The sequence below is a fragment of the Pipistrellus kuhlii genome, unplaced genomic scaffold (assembly GCF_014108245.1).
Source record: "Pipistrellus kuhlii isolate mPipKuh1 unplaced genomic scaffold, mPipKuh1.p scaffold_m20_p_2, whole genome shotgun sequence".
Classification (NCBI taxonomy): Eukaryota; Metazoa; Chordata; class Mammalia; order Chiroptera; family Vespertilionidae; genus Pipistrellus; species Pipistrellus kuhlii.
In genome coordinates this window covers 174,358,905-174,376,592 of record NW_023425515.1, presented here as the reverse complement: position 1 = coordinate 174,376,592, position 17,688 = coordinate 174,358,905, and the positions used below count along the sequence as shown (strand labels likewise).

At 36.8% G+C, this 17,688-nt stretch overlaps 1 protein-coding gene across 18 annotated transcripts in view; it reads left to right on the top strand.

Annotated features, from left to right (window-relative positions):
- The window catches only part of ZMYM4 (zinc finger MYM-type containing 4), a 135,265-nt gene that overhangs the window by 43,042 nt on the left and 74,535 nt on the right, over positions 1 to 17,688 (top strand). For 3 of the 18 annotated variants that reach the window (XM_045584864.1, XM_045584865.1, XM_045584866.1), the window contains one exon: positions 8,791 to 8,925. The exons of 14 other annotated variants lie outside the window; for them this stretch is intronic. In XM_045584864.1, the coding sequence (XP_045440820.1) occupies positions 8,889 to 8,925 (37 nt within the window). In that variant the 5' untranslated portion in view covers positions 8,791 to 8,888. Of the gene's footprint in view, positions 1 to 8,790; positions 8,926 to 14,737; positions 14,878 to 17,688 lie in introns of those variants that run through there. One more of the 18 variants, XM_045584870.1, reaches the window with a different exon arrangement.

Here is a 17,688-nt window from a genome sequence, read left to right as displayed (position 1 = left end):
GGAAGTGGAGTTGGAGGTGGCGTTCAGAGCAGTCTGGAGCCCAGGTCTCCTTCCCGTCAGGGCAATCTCGCGGCACAGCGGATCGTCCCTTCTCTGCGCGCAGTGTGCGCGCCTCCCGGACCTCCTTTTGCCTCTCCCCGGGGTTCTGCTTTGCAGCCCGGCTCCCTATGGCTGAGCCTGAGTCCCCGGGGCCTGGCCCAGAACCGGGTTCAGAGCAGTTGGGGGCCCAGCACAGTCGGAGCTTTTCTCTCCTTTCCGCTCGGGAACGCCCGCCAGGCACTCGGCCTCCCTCCTCTCAGGTCCGTCCTCTCCGCGCGCCGCGTCTCCGTACCTTGGGCTTTTCCAGCTCCTCCGCGCCTCCTTCTGGTTTTCTCCTTGCTTCTCGCTGTAGAATTTCCAATCAGTCAACCTTCCTGTAGTTCTGGGCAATGTCCGTTTTATATTTTAGTTGTATTTTATTGAAATTGTTGTGTGCGGCTGCGGCTAGGTGTTCACCTGGGCGCAGCCATCTTGGATCCTCCCTACTTTGTGTTTTTGATAACAGTCATTTTAATGGGTGTGAGGTGATATCTCATTGTAGTTTTGATTTCCTTTTTCTAATGATTACTGATGTTGAGCATCATTTCACATTTGTATATCTTCCCTTGAAGAATGTATATTCAAGTCCTTTGTCCATTTTTGAATTGTGTTATTTGTTTTGTTGTTGTCGTTGATTTGTAGTTCTTTATATATTCTGGATAGTAACCCCTTATGTAATAATGTGATTTGCAAATAATTTCTCTATTTTTGTATGTTGCCTTTTCATTATGTTGATGATTTGTTTTGATAAGCAGAAGTTTAAAAAATGTGATATAGTCCCATTTGTTTATTTTTGCTTTTGTTGCCTGTGTGTGTGTTTTTTTTTGTTTGTTTGTTTGTTTGTTTTAAATCCCCAAGGATATGTTTGTTGAATTTTAGAGACAAAGGAAGGAAGGGAGGGAGAGAGAGAGAAAAAAATAAATATTGATTGGTTGCCTCCTTATGCGCTCAGACTGGTTTTGAATCTGCAACCTTTTGGTGTATGGAACCACTCTTTAACCTAGGGGTGTCGAACTCAATCAGAGAAGGGGCCAAAATCTAAAATCCAGCCTAAATCTCGGGCCGAATGGTTTACTGAACAGTCATAAACTGTCATTGTGATGGAAACGCAGCGGAGTGCAGTGATGACAGCGCGGTGCGGGCCACATTGCAAGGCCTGGCGGGACGGATTTGGCCCGCGGGCCTTGTGTTTGACACATGTGCTTTAACCAACTAAGCCACCAGGCCAGGACTTGTTGCTTGTGCTTTTGATGTAATATCCAAGAAATCATTGCCGAGTTCACTGTCATGAAACTTTTCAACTGTGTTTTCTTCTATGAGTTTTATAGTTTAGGTCTTATTTAAAAAATATATCACAATTTTAAATTTCATTTTACTGTTTATATACTTTCTGAATACAAATCTTTCCTCTAATAACATTCTTGATTATGTTTTTTGATACATACAAGAAACTATCATGTTTATAATTTCATGTATCAATAAAATCTATAAGGTGGGTCTGTCAAAAACACGTTTAAAGTCTGTTGCTTTAGGACAGTGATTGACAACCTTTTCTGGCCAGATAGTAATATTATTTTAGGCTTTATAGATCAAACTGTCTCTGTTGGAATAACTCGACTCTGCTTTTGTAGTGTTAAAGCAGCCATAGACAATATAAAAAGGAGGCTAAATCTTTAATTTAACAATTTTCATGTATCAGGAAACATTTTCTTTTGACATTTTATATCATTTAGCTGTGAAAATTATTTGTTGCTTTTGGGTTATGAAAAAAACAGGTGGCTTCTAGATTTGGCATGCAGGGATAGTTTTATCTCTTCTTGCTGTAGGGTATACCAGGTGTATTGGTTAATAATGCAGATTTTGTAGTCAAAGAAAACATGATAATTTCAAGAGAAACATCAAAAGTGCTTTATTCAAAGTAATGTCCATCACTAGCTACACATTTCCCCCATCTTCCAGGTAATTTGTGTATACTTTCCCAATATAACTTTTTCTTGTCTTGAGGCAAATCATTGAGAGACCCAATTTTCCACTTCTTTGTTTGTTTTGAAGTGCTGCTCAGAAAGTGTGTGTACCATCCATCGGAAGAAGTGGTAATCTGAAGGAACAAGGTCTGGTGAATACAGCGGGTGGGTAAATTCCTGCCAGGCAAGATCTTTTAACGTGTCTAACTGGTTTTGAAGTGTGTGATGGTGTGTTATCATGAAGCAAAATTAGTTTGCCGTATCTTCTGGAACATTCTGGTCATTTCCATTCAAAGGGTGATTCAAATTGATTATTTGTTGTTGGTAGCAATCAGTATTAACGGTTTCACCTGGTTTTAGAAGCTCATAATACCACACCTTCCTGATTGCACCAAACTCAGAGCATTGTCTTCTTTCCAAAGCAATTTGGCCTTCCAGTCGATGTTGATAGTTGACCTGGATCAATCCATGATTTTGTGCCTTTGGGATTCTCAAAATAAATCCACTTTTCCTCGCCAGTCACAATTCAGTGCAAAAAAGACTTTCTTTCATGCCGTTAAAGCAACATTTTACTGATGACATTTTGGATTTCCATTTGTCTTTCATTCAGTTAATGTGACGCCCATTTTCCTTGCTTTAAAATCTTCCCCATTGCTTGTAAATGATCAGAAATTGTTTGCTGAGCAACGTTTAATCTTTCTGCAAGTTGATTTTGAGTTTGAAATGCATCTTCATCCAGTAATGCTTGTAATTGTTGGTCTTCAAACTTTTTTGGTTGACTTGGACGTTCTTTGCCTTTCACATCGAAATCATCACTTTTAAAGTGTTTTAACCAGAGTTCACAGGTATCTTGAGGTGGAGCATGTTCACCATAAGCTTCCTGAAGTATACAATAACTTTCAGGAGCACTTTCTTCAAAATAAAGTAATGAATTAAAACTTCCCGCAAATGAGTTTTTTGGGCACAATATTTGACATTTTTAAGCATAAAAATACCTGTGATGTTAACACCTTCAGGAAATTTGTCATATGATGTTTTGAAGCTTGCTGTCAATAAAATAAAGTAGCATGTATATAAGATCATATATATATCAACAGTATCTTATCAAAGGTAAAGTACTGAAATTATAGGTAGAAATCTTTTGAGTGTTTTCTTAATGTCTTCATCTAAGTCAGTTAAGACTGATGTTTAATTCTGTCAAGCTCAGAACCTGAGATTATAATTATTGTAACACTACTCACCTGTTGGATTTGACTCCATAATGAATCTCTATGTTGATACTATAGGAAATGAATTCTTTTGTATGTGTAACTCCCATCTATTGAAAAAAATCTGCATTATTAACTGGTACACCTGGTAAATGGGGAGGTGATTGCTCAGGCCTTGGGTATGTTCGCTCTCAACTTAATAAAAATATAAAACTTTTTTCCTAAATAGTTTTATACATTTATCCTTATGCTAGTTGGTTAGAGTTTTGGTCATTGTGCATCTGTCCAACAATTGGTATTATCATTTATTTATTTATTTATTTATTTATTTACTTATTTATTTATTATAAATCTTTAAAAAAATATATTTTATTGATGTTTTACAGAGAGGAAGGGAGAGAGATAGTTAGAAACATCGATGAGAGAGAGTCAACAATCAGCTGCCTCTTGCACACCCCCCACTGGGAATGTGCCCGCAACCAAGGTACATGCCCCCGACCGGAATCGAGCCTAGGACCTTTCAGTCCGCAGACCGAAGCGCTATCCACTGAGCCAAACCGGCTTCGGCTATTTTTTATAAATCTTTATTGTTCATATTATTACAGATGTTCCTCATTTTCCCCCACCTTCATTGCTTCCCTCCACCAGGTTCCCACCCCACCCTCTGCCCTTTCCACACCCCCCATTGTCCTCATCCATAGGTGCACAGTTTATTTTCAGTCTCTTCCCACATCCCCCTCTCCCCTTTTCCTCAAGAATTATCAGCCCACTCCCCTTCCACACCTCTGATTCTATTAAAATCACCAGTTAATATTGTTCATCAGTTTTTTTTTTAATTCCCTTGGCTTTTAGTTTTACTTGTTGATAGCTATGTATTTGTTGATCATAATTTTTATCTATATCTTCTTCCTCTTCCTAAAGAACCTCTTTCAGCAGTTCATATAATTCTGGTTTGATGGTGATGAACTCCTTTAGCTTTTTTTTATTAGTGAAGCTCTTTATCTGGCCTTCGATTCTGAGTGATAGCTTTGCTGGGTAGAGTATTTTTGGCTGTAGGTTCTTGCTATTCATCACCTTGAATATTTCTTGCCATTCCCGTCTGGCCTGCATGGTTTCTGTTGAGAAATCAGCTGACAATCGTATAGGTGCTCCTTTATAGGTAACTACCTGCTTTTCTCTTGCTGCTTTTAATATTTTCTCTTTGTCTTTTGCTCTTGGAATTTTAATTATGATTTGTCTTGGTGTGGTCCTCTTTGGATTCCTTTTGTTTGGGGTTTTGTGTGCTTCCTGGACTTGTAAGTCTAATTCTTTCACCAGGTGGGGGAAGTTTTCTGTCGCTATTTCTTTCAGTATTTTTTTTAAAAAAATATATTTTATTGATTTTTTACAGAGAGGAAGAGAGAGGGATAGAGAGTTAGAAACATCGATGAGAGAGAATCATCGACCAGCTGCCTCTTGCACACTCCCCACTGGGGATGTGCCCACAAGCAAGGTACATGCCCTTGACTGGAATCAAACCTGGGACCCTTCAGTCCATAGGCCGACGCTCTATCCACTGAGCCAAACCGGTGCTGGCTCTTTCAGTATGTTTTTGATATCTTGCTCTCTCTCATCTTCTGGGACCCCCATAATTCTGATGTTGGTTCGCTTGAAGTTGTCCCAGAGGTTTCTTACATTATCTTCAATTTTCTGGATTCTCTTATCTTCTTCTGTGGAGGAGTTTCCTCTGGCTCTTTGTGTTCCAAATCTTTGACTTGCGATCTTCCATTCTGTTTTTCGTACTCTATAATATTTTTTATTTCAGACAATGTATTCTTTATTTCTTTTCTTTTTTTTTTTTTTTTTTTACCATTTTATTTATTTATTTATTTATTTATTTATTTTTATAAGTTTTTATTGTTCATATTATTACAAATGTTCCTTTTTCCCCCACCACCACCATTGCTCTCCTCCACCAGGTTCCCACCCCACCCTCTGCCCTTTCCCCTCTCCCCATTGTCCTCATCCATAGGTGCACAGTTTATGTTCAGTCTCTTCCCATGCCCCCCTCCCCCCTTTTCCCCAAGAATCGTCAGTTCACTCCCCTTCCATACCTCTGATTCTATTATATTCAACAGTTAATATTGTTCATCAGATTTTTTTAATTTCCTTGGTTTTTAGATTCACTTGTTGATAGTTACGTATTTGTTGTTCATAATTTTTATCTTTGTTTACTTTCTCTTCTGAAAGAACCCCCTTCAGCAATTCATATAAATCTGGTTTGGCGGTGATGAACTCCTTTAGCTTTTTTTTATTAGTGAAGCTCTTTATCTGGCCTTCGATTCTGAGTGATAGCTTTGCTGGGTAGAGTATTTTTGGCTGTAGGTTCTTGCTATTCATCACCTTGAATATTTCTTGCCATTCCCTTCTGGCCTGCATGGTTTCTGTTGAGAAGTCAGCTGACAATCGTATAGGTGCTCCTTTATAGATTACTGCCTTCTTTGCTCTTGCTTCTTTTAATATTCTCTCTTTGTCTTTTGCTCTTGGAATTTTAATAATGATGTGTCTCGGTGTGGTCCTCTTTGGATTCCTTTTGTTTGGGGTTTTGTGCGCTTCCTGGACTTGTAAGTCTAATTCTTTCCCCAGGTGGGGGAAGTTTTCTGTCACTATTTCTTTCAGTATGTTTTCGATATCTTGCTCTCTCTCATCTTCTGGGACCCCAATAATTCTGATGTTGGTTCGCTTGAGGTTGTCCCAGAGGTTTCTTACATTATCTTCAATTTTCTGGATTCTCTTGCCTTCTAGCTTCTGTGGAGGAGTGTCTTCTGACTCTTTATGTTCCAAATCTTTGACTTGATTCTTGTGATCTTCCCTTCTGTTTTTAGGACTCTGTAAAATATTTTTTATTTCAGACAATGTATTCTTTATTTCTTGTTGATCCCTTATTAATTCTAGTTGAACTCTTTTCATATCCTCATAGGCCTTATCCATCTTTTCTAGGAAATTCTTGAAAAACCTTATAAGCGTAGATTTGAACTCTATATCCAGACGCTTTTTGTCCTCCATTTCTGTCGTTTGTGATCTATTTTGTTGTCGCATTTCGCAGTTACAGATGGACGGGGTTTCAGGGTGGAGCCTGCAGCTTTGGCTTCCGTCAGCCCCGCCCTATGCAGGTCCTTCAGTGCTCGCTGCCGGTGCCTCTGAGAGAAAGGTGCCCTCGATTTTCGCCTGCTGTCAAACAGTCTATGCTCTCCCACAATGAGCCCGGTATTGGGGTTCAGTTCAGTTGGAAGTGGAGTTGGAGGTGGCGTTCAGAGCAGTCTGGAGCCCCTGTCTCCTTCCCGTCAGGGCAATCCCGCGGCACAGCGGATCGTCCCTTCTCTGTGCGCAGTTGTGCACCGCTGGGACCTCCTTTCGCCACTTCCCCAGGGTTCCGCCTTACAGCCCGGCTCCCTATGGCTGAGCCTGAGTCCCCGGGGTCTGGCTTAAAACTGGGGATCAGAGCAGTCGGGGGCCCAGCACAGTCGGAGTTTTATCTCCTTTCCGCTAGGGAACGCCCGCCAGGCACTCGGCCTCCCTCCTCTCCGGCTCTGTCCTCTCTGCGCGCCGCGTCTCCGCGTCTCCGCACCTTGGCTTTTCCAGCTCCTCCGCACCTCCTTCTGGTTTTCTCCTTGCTTCTCACTGTAGAATTTCCAGTCAGTCAACCTTCCTGTAGTTCTGGGCAATGTCCGTTTTATATTTTAGTTGTATTTTATTGAAATTGTTGTGTGCGGCTGCGGCTAGGTGTTCACCTGGGCGCAGCCATCTTGGATCTCTTGTATTCTTTATTTCTAGTTGATCCCTTTTCATATCCTCATAGGTCTCGTTTATTTTATCGGCCTTTTCTAGGAAACTCTTGAAAAACCTTACAAGTGTGGTTTTGAACTCTATATCTAGTCGCTTCTTGTCCTCCATTTCTTTTGTTTGTGATCTGTTTCCTTTTCTTGGCATTTTCACAGCTTCCCTGAGTTGGTAGGGTGGCTTTGTATGCTAAGGTGTCTTATATGGTTCAGTGGTCAGCCTTCACGTTACCTTAGTCTTGGTGTAACCCTTTGTGGGTTGTGTGTGCAGTCTTGTTGTTAAGTCTTGCTTGTTGTTGGTATCACTGGGAAGCGTTGATCTCCAAGCCAATTGGCTGTGAGGATCAGAAGTGTCTCAGCTGGGAGGGTTTCTGTATTCCGCTTGGGGGAGTCTTGGGGTTGCACAGCCTAGCTTTGGTGAATCCCGAAGTTTGGTTGCAGGTACGCGCACCCCTTTAGTATAGGCGCAGTCAAGCTTTAGATTCCTGTCTGTGCCTCCGTAGGCAGCCGCCTTTCACGTGTACAGTTCTCCGCACCTTCACAGTTCCTGAGGTTCAGCGTGCCTTCTCTCTCCTTCCCAGATGGTAGAGCCTCCTCTCAGCCAGCCGTCCGGTGCTTCAGGGCCATGTTTCCCTTTTTTTTCCAGTTCTAAATTCAAATTTGTTGTGGTAGGCTGCATTCAGGTGTCTACCCTATGCCGACATCTTGGTTTCTCTGGTATTATCAGATTTTTAAACTTTGTGAATATGGAATTCATATTTTTATGAAATTGGATTTCCCTGATTAATAATTTAGTTTAATACATTTTCATATTTCCTGGTCATTTCAGATTCTTCTTTGTAAGATGACTGTTTAGTTAAATCCGTGGTCATCAAACTGCAGCTCGTGAGCCACAGGTAGCTCTTTGGCCCCTTGAGTGTGGCTCTTCCACAAAATACCATGGCCTGGGCGAGTATTTTGAAGAAGTGTTGTTAGAAGAATTTTAAGTTTAAAAAATTTGGCTCTCAAAGAAATTATAATTGTTGCACTGTTAATATTTGGCTCTGGTGACTTGCCAACCACTGAGTTAAATCTATTGTCTACTTACTATTGGGTTGTTGGCATTTTCTTAATTTGTAAGAATTTTATAAATATTATGAAGAATAAACTCGTCAGTTGTAGATATTACAGATAACTTTTCTTAATTCATGAGTGGTTTTTAGAAAGTTTTGTGTAAGCAGATATTAATTTTAATGTAATTTAATGATAACAATTTTATCAGTCCTTTTCTTTGTGGATTGCTTTTTCTAACCATTATATTTAGGAGCATTTTTCCTAGGCTAAGGCCGAGTAGAAAGATCTCTGATGTTATTTCCTAATATGTTCATTGTTTGTATCTTTTACCTATAGCTCTGGAATTATCCTATATTTAATTTATTTTATGGTTTGGGTTAGGGAATTAATTTTATTTCTTTTCACAATATTCTTCATTGTTTCACTGCCATTTATAAAAAACTACTTCCTTTTCCCAGTGATCTAACAAGTTATTCTATAATGTATATCTGTGGGCTTTTTTCTATGTTTTCAGTTAATGTTTTAGTGGACTATTTGTTTATTACTGTGTCAGTACCATGTTGTCTTAGTTTATTTAGTTATATAATAAATCTTGATAATTTTATAATGCACAACCCTAAAGATTGTTGTTCAGGAATGTTTTACCTATTCTTGCATTGCTCATTTTAGAAATACCCTACCAAGTCTCTGACAAAACAAAATTAAACAACAATTTGGGAATATGATTGGAATTGTCTTGAATCTCTAAATCAAGAGAGAGAATTGGCATGTTTATGATACTGAGTCTTCCTATCTATGAACTTGGTATGTGTTTGTATTCATTAAATTCTTTAGTGCCTTTCAATAAAATTTTATAATCTATTCTTATAAAGCTTTTTATCTTATATTTTAACATTTAAATCTTATTTAATTTGAAATTTATTTTTGGAGTTAGGATAAGATTGGATTCCACATTATTTTTAGATGAGTAGCTGTTTGTGCTATCATATGTTAAATCTTTTCATCTAAATTATTAATGTTTTCATCACTGAATTGGCACTGCTGGTTCTGTAGGTGTGGGATCTTGTTTTGGAATTTCTGTTACATTCTCTTTATATGTATTTATATTGTAAATAATACAAAATATTAATATTTATTTCTATGTTAATGTCACTTATTTTACTTGTATATATTTTAATTAGAAATGTCTTTTAATTTATTTAGATCTTTTATTTTTCTCGGCAATTTTTTTGTAGTTTTTAAACCATTGGTCTTGTACATATTTTGTTATTTCTTTGTATTTTAAATTTTTTATCTTTTTAAAAATTAAATTTGTTGACGTATAATGGATATATAATGAGACTTACCATATTTAAAGATCACTTTTATTTTCAATAATTGTTGCTGATACAACTAGATATCCAAAAATTATTTATTTTAACTCTTATATTACATTCCATCCAAAAACTAACTTGAGATGAATGACAAATCTAATCATAAAGCTAAGGCTAAAACTATAAAGTTTTAAATAAAAAATAAGTTAAAATACTCATTATTTTGGGATAAGTTTTTTAGAACATTAAGAATGTAGCCGAAACTGGTTTGGCTCAGTGGATGGAGCGTTGGCCTGCAGACTGAAGGGTCCCAGGTTCGATTCCAGTCAAGGGAATGTATCTTGGTTGCGGGCACATCAGTGTTTCTAACTCTCTATACCTCTCTCTTCCTCTCTGTAAAAAATTAAAATATATATTAAAAAAGAAGAATGTAGACCACAAAGATATAATAATAATAAAGTAGGATTTTTGTCAAAATTAAAAACTTGAGCTTTTCAAAGGACATCACTGAGGTAATGAAAAAGCAACCCATAATATACCATGACCAAGTAGGATTTATTCCAGGAATACAAGGATGGTACAATATCCGCAAATCAATAAATGTGATACATCACATAAACATATTGAAAGATAAAAACCATATAGTCATATCAATTGATGCAGAAAAAGCATTTGATAAAATCCAACACCCTTTCCTGATAAAAACTCTCAACAAGGTGGGAGTACAAGGATCATTCCTCAACATAATAAAAGCTATATATGATAAACCCACAGCCAACATCATATTCAATGGGCAAAAACTAAAACCATCCCCACTCAGAACAGGAACAAGGTATGGGTGCCCACTCTCACCACTTCTGTTTGACATAGTGCTGGAAGTACTAGCCATTGCAATTAGACAAGAAGAGGAAATAAAAGGCATCCAAATTAGAAAAGAAGAAGTAAAGTTATCCTTAGTTGCAGATGACATGATATTGTGCATAAAACCCCAAAAGACTCCATTAAAAAACTATTGGGTCGGCAACTAAGTAATTGCGGGTTTCACACATATATGGCTTCAGTTGAATTTTTAGGTTTGCAGACGTAGTACAAATGTAAAACACATTTTGTTATTTGATAGTTGGCTATTCAGCTGTTAATCAGTAAAAAAAGTTTTTTGATCTGTTTTGTAGTTTTCGTTTGGCATTCCTTGAAAAATGAAAAATCAAAAGGAACATTTTCGTCATATTTTGCTTTTTTATTTCCGCAAAGGGAAAAACGCATCGCAAGCTCATAAAAAGTTATGTGCTGTTTATGATGACGAAGCCTTAAAAGAACGGCAGTGTCAAAATTGGTTTGCCAAATTTCGTTTTGGTGATTTTTCACTCAAAGATGAAAAACGCTCTGGTCGTCCAGTTGAAGTTGATGACGCCCTAATCAAAGCAATAATCAATTCGGACTGTCACAGTACAACACGTGAGATTGCAGAGAAGCTTCATGTATCACATACATGCATTGAAAATCACTTAAAACAACTTGGCTATGTTCAAAAACTCGATACATGGGTTCCTCACGAACTGAAAGAATCACAGTTAATGCAACGCATTAGCAGCTGCGATTTGCTAAAGAAATGTAATGAAAATGATCCATTTTTAAAACGACTGATAACTGGCGATGAAAAATGGGTTGTTTACAACAATATCAAGTGGAAAAGATCGTGGAGCAGGCCAGGTGAACCAACTCAAACAACATCAAAAGCTGATATTCATCAAAAGAAGGTTTTGTTATCAGTTTGGTGGGATTACAAAGGAATTGTCTACTTTGAACTCTTACCACCCAACCGAACGATCAATTCTGATGTCTACATTGAACAACTAACGAAATTAACCAATGCAGTTGAAGAAAAGCGGCCCGAATTGACAAATCAAAAAGGTGTTGTATTCCATCATGACAATGCAAGGCCACACACATCTTTGGTCACTCGGCAAAAATTAATGGAGCTTGGTTGGGATGTTTTGCCACATCCGCCATATAGTCCTGACCTTGCACCATCTGATTACTTTTTGTTTCGATCTTTACAAAACTCCTTGAATGGTAAAAATTTCAATAATGATGATGATGTCAAATCGTACCTGATTCAGTTTTTTGCTAATAAAAACCAGAAGTTTTTTGAACGTGGGATTATGATGCTGCCTGAAAGATGGCAAAAGGTCATTGATCAAAATGGGCAATACATTACAGAATAAAGTTATTTAGTTCTATGAAAAAATTGTCTTTGATTTTCTTTAAAAAATCCGCAAGTACTTAGCTGCCGACCCAATAATTGACTGAATAAATGAATTTGGCAATGTAGCAGAATACAAAATTAACGCCAAGAAATCTATGGCATTTCCATACACCAACAGTGAACTTAAAGAAACAGAGACTAAAAAAGTAATTCCATTTACCATCACACAAAAAAAATTAAGATACCTAGGAATAAACTTAACTAAGGAAGTAAAGGACCTATATGCAGAAAACTATACGACACTGAAAAAAGAGATAGAGGAAGATGTAAACAGATGGAAGAACATACCATGTTCATGGATTGGTAGAATCAACATAATCAAAATGTCTGTTCTTCCCAAAGCAATCTATAGGTTCAGTGCACTCTCCATTAAAATACCATTAGCATATTTCACTGACCTAGAAAGAACCCTTCACAAGTTCATTTGGAACAAAAAAAGACCCTGAATACCCACAAGAGTAAAGTAGGAGGGATCGCAATACCAGATTTCAAGCTGTATTACAAAGCCACTGTTCTCAAAACAGCCTGGTACTGGCACAAGAACAGACATATAGATCAATGGAATAGAATCCAGAACCCAGATATCAACCCAAATCACTATGCTCAATTAATATTTGACAAAAGAGACATGAACATAGAATGGAGTCAAGACAGTCCCTTCAATAAATAGTGTTGGGAAAATTTGACAGATACATGCAAAAGAATGAAACTAGATCACCAACTTACACCATACACAAAAATCAACTCAAAATGGATACAGGACTTAAATATAAGACGGGAAACCATAAAAATACTAGAGGCATCCACAGGCAGCAAAATCTCAGACATATGCCCAAAGAACTTCTTCACTGATACTGCTCCTAGGGCAATGGAAGCTAAAGAGAAAATAAACAAATGGGACTACATCAAAATAAAAAGCTTTTTTAGAGCAAAAGAAACCATTAACAAAACAAGAAAGCCCACCGTATGGGAGAACATATTTGCAAAAGTTACCACTGATAAAGGTTTAATCTCCAACATCTACAGACAGCTTTTACAACTAAATAAAAGGAAGATGAATGATCCAATTAAAAAATGGGCAATGGACCTAAATAGAATATTTTCAAAAGAAGACAGAAGGTCAAGAGGCACATGAAAACATGCTCAAAGTCACTAAATACCCGAGAGATGCAAATCAAAACAACAATGCAGTACCATCTCACACCTGTCAGAATGGCCAACATCAACAAATCAACAAATGACAAGTGTTGGCGAGGTTGCAGAGAAAAAGGAACCCTCATGCACTGCTGGTGGAAATGGAGACTGGTGCAACCACTGTGAGAACAGTGTGGAGTTTCCTCAAAAAACTGAAAATGGAACTCCCATTTGACCCAGTAATCCCACTCCTAGGATTATATCCCAAGAAACTAAAAACACCAATCAGAAAGGATATATGCACTCCTATGTTCTACAATAGCATCACAATCTAAAATAGCTAGGATTTGGAAACAGCCTAGGTGCCCGTCAGCAGATGATTGGATCCAAAAACTATGGTACTTCTACACAATGGAATAATATGCTGCCATAAAAAGAAGGAATTCTCATCATTTGCAGCAACCTGGATGGAATTGGAGAACATCATGCTGATTGAAATAAGCCAGTCAATGAAAGAGAAACACCATATGACCTCACTCATTTATGGATAATAAAGAACATTATAAACTGATGAACCTAAAAATAGATATCGAGACAGTAAAGCAACAAGCAAACTGTCAAATTACAGCGGGGAGGATAGGGAGATCTGGGGGACATAATAGATCAACCGAAGGACTTGTATACATGCATATAAGTACAACCAATGGACACAAAACTCTGGGGAGGGAGGGTATGTATGGGAAGAGGGGGGGGGGGGCAATTGTAAGATATGTACCAGAAAATAATTTAATAAAAAAATAAGGGAAAAAAATGTAATAATATCTCTCAAAATAATTATTACTATCTGAAGTTCAAATATATCTGCAATAAAATTTTTACCTGCTCCTTGAGGAAAAAAAAAAAAAAGAAAAGAAAAAGAAAAAGCAACCCATAGAATAAATAAAGGAATGGATGGGTATATGAACAAATGGATGGGTGAATATTCAGAGAGATATATAGGTAGTGAATATATAGACTCCCATCTGTTTGTATCTATTGTTCTAAACAATAGAAGACTTGTATCCAGAATATACAAAGAATCCTTACAATTTAATAATGAAAGGACAAACAACTAAATTTTTCAAATGGGCAAATATTTAAAGACACTTCATAAAAGAAAAGAAATGACCAATACACACATTTGTTTGACATCATTAGTCAGTATAAAAATAATTGTTAAAAGTACAATGAGATGCCATTATCCTTCCCAATAAAATAACTAGTTCAAAAGACAAAAAGACCACTTTAGTAAAATGGGAAATTCCTCAAAAAACAGACTTACAAAATAAATGTATTATAAGTCATCCAACTCTGTTACTTTTAAAAATGGTTTTGTCTAATCAAATCTTTGGGGAAAATTGTACAGATACATGGGTCAACATGTAAATTATACAGTCAAGCCACTGGAACTTTGATTGGAATTGATTAAATCCATAGATCAATTTTTTTGGGAGAATTAGGATCTTAAACATATTGAGTCTTCATAACCACGAAAATGGTATTCTTTTTATTTGTCCTTTAAATCTCCAAATAATTTCTAAATTGTTGTTAAATGATTCTCAAGCATTGTTGGACATCATGTACAAAATTATTGAGGGGCACTTTGTTTTTATTTTGTTTGAATTTGTTTTAACTGAGATAAAATTGACATAAAACACTGTATTAGTTTTAGGTGTACAACAATGTTTTGCTATATGTATACTGTGAAATGATTACAGTAAGTTTAGTTAACATTAATTGCTAGTTTTTTAAACTTTGAAACACTATTAGAAATATATTTTATGCTGAGACCTATTTGTATACACAAAAGTTTTTTGTAGTATTACTTAGAATCACTCTGAATACACTTTGTTTTCTGTTCTAGCCTATTTAAACAAATCCTGGCCCTGCCTCACTAATGAGTTGATACCTGCAGTTTGAAATAGGAGTGAATTGTTGTATTCTAGTTATTATCCCATTTCCATGAAAAGTTTCCTGCTGGTCACTGACCTATTAATAGCTAAGGTACCTTTTCAGTTTAGGATCATAAGTAAGAATTAAAATTTTTCCTATTTTTGTAAGAATTGGGGTCTGTCATTAAGGAAGCTAGAATTGCTTTTGAGGAGCTATCTGGTCATTTCAGACAAAGTCACATGATTCAGCTATTGATTAATCGCATGCTTACCAAGAGTCAGTTATTCCCAAACCCTCTTTATTCTAGTTGTCATTGTAATTTTATTACTTTAATTATACCATTTTTACAGTAGTGAAATTTACTTGTTTCTGTGAATAATTTGAATGCTTTGAAAGAAAGACCTTAGGTATGTCACTAAAAATATGGAAGTGCAAGTGTTTTTATCTTCGCATTTCACTGTAAAGAAACCAAAATTGCAGTAATGAATACTGTATTATGGTTGTGATTGTTCAAGAAAGAAGTCAAATAGGATACTTACTCTTTCTTAAAGTCTTGCCTGATTATCACATGATTGCCTAATGTGCTTTTATATATCCCAAGTAAAAGTAAATGTTTAAGGCACGTACATTTTGTTTTCTTAATGACTCTTGGCTTTATGGGACTCGTAACCGTTGAACTACATTCCTGTTTTTATAGTTTAAAAAGGCTTTATTATTTAGGAAATTATGTTTTCTTGTATAATAATGGACCATCTAGAAATTAAAAAAATATTTTTTATTGATTTCAGAAAGAAAGGGAGAGGAAGAGAGAGACAGAAACATCAATGATGAGAGAGAATCATAGATCAGCTTCTGCCTGCATGCCTCACTGGGGATCGAGCATGTGCCCTTGGCTAGAATTGAACCTGGGGCTCTTCAGTCCGCAGGCCAGAGCTCTATCCACTGACCCAAACCGGCTAGGGCTCCTAGAAATATAAGTGACAAACAAACTGCTAAGTTAAGTTTTTATTCAAAATGAACCAAGATTATCTCATTTTTATGCTTTTTGGTTTTACATTCTTTGGAGTTTGTGTTTTCTTTTGATTCTTTGTTCCTTTATATAAGAGAAAAGCTACTGCAGAGAATTGTTAGAGAAATATGACTTCTAAAGTTATAACTGATATTACCTTATTTCTGAAAATGATGTCTTGATTAAAAACTAAAATATATGGCCGAAACCGGTTTGGCTCAGTGGTAGAGCGTCGGTCTGCGGACTGAAAGGTCCCAGGTTCGATTCCGGTCAAGGGCATGTTACATTGGTTGTGGGCACATCCCCAGTGGGGGGTGTGCAAGAGGCAGCTGGTCGATGTTTCTCTCTCATCAACGTTTCTAGCTCTCGATCTCTTCCCCCTTCCTCCTCTCTGTGAAATATCAATAAAATATATTTTAAAACAAAAAACCCCCCCCTAAAATATATGGAAGGAATTAAATACTGTATTAGCAGTGAAAGTAACTGACAGCCCTTTCACAATGTTCATTTATGTAGTAATTGGGTTCCATAGTTGGTTGTATTTTAAAATGAAATGACTCTTGGGTACTATATAGAAATATCAGTATTCCACTCAAGCAAGGACTAAGTAGAAGGACACAAAGTACAAATTAATTTGGCATTATGAAATTTACTTTCATTATCAAACTCTAATTGCTTACAACAAACTTGCATTTTCCTTTCATAGAATCTAACAACCTACCTGCTTTTAATTTGTGTACTCTTTTCATTCTTTAAATACTAATCATATCCTGTCATACATAGATTCCTCTTCTGAACTCCTTGTTAGTGTTCCCTCTTTATTGGATCATTCCTATGAGCATACTACAAGTTATCATATTCATCTTTTTAAAAAAATTTTTTTAATTGTCTTTTTAGAGAGAGAGAAGGGGTGTGTGAGAGAAACATCGATTGGACTACCTTCTTCTCTCCCTCTACTGGGGATTGTGTTCAAATTCCAGACTTGTGCTTTGACTGGGAATTGAACCAGGAAGATGCCTACCAACTGAGCCATGGCAACCAGGGTTATTATTCATCTTAAAAAAAAAACAACACACCAGCTGGCTGGTGTGGCTTAGTGGTTGAGTGTTGATCTATGCAACAGGAGGTCACAGTTAAATTTCCGGTCAGGGCACATGCCTGTGTTGTGGGCAATCCCCATTAGGGGGTATGTAGGAGGCAGTTGATCAGTGATTCTGTCATCATTGATATTTCTCCCTCTTCCTTTCTCTCTGATATAAAAAGTATATTGATAAAATTAAAAAACAAACACTCCTCCAACTCACCAAATCAGTCAAACAAAGAAGACAGAGCAATAAATACCAAGTAAGAAAAACTCTTGACTCCAGATTTTAGTATAGTTTGTGCTCATTTTTTTTAATTTAGTGCAAAACTCTTAAATATATATATATATATATATATATATATATATATTTTATTTATTTATTTTATTTTATTTTATTATTTTATTTTTTTAACAGAGAGGAAGGGAGAGGGATAGAGAGCTAGAAACATCGATGAGAGAGAAACATCGATCAGCTGCCTCCTGCACACCTCCTACTGGGGATGTTCCCGCAACCCAGGTACATGCCCTTAATCGGAATTGAACCTGGGACCTTTCAGTCCGCAGGCCAACTCTCTATCCACTGAGCCAAACTGGTTTCACCCAGAACTTCTCTTAAAGACTTGTCTGTACTTGCTGTTCCCAAGTTTTCTCCTCTCAGTCTCTATTGGGATCACCCCACTCCAATTTATACAATCAATTTTCCACTGATACAGTTCTTGTCAAGGTACCAGTTTATTTTAGCTTTGCCAATATTAATAATCAATTCTCAATCTTGATTTTAATGTTATCTCAGTAGCATTCATTATGATTGGTCAATCCTTTATGGAAA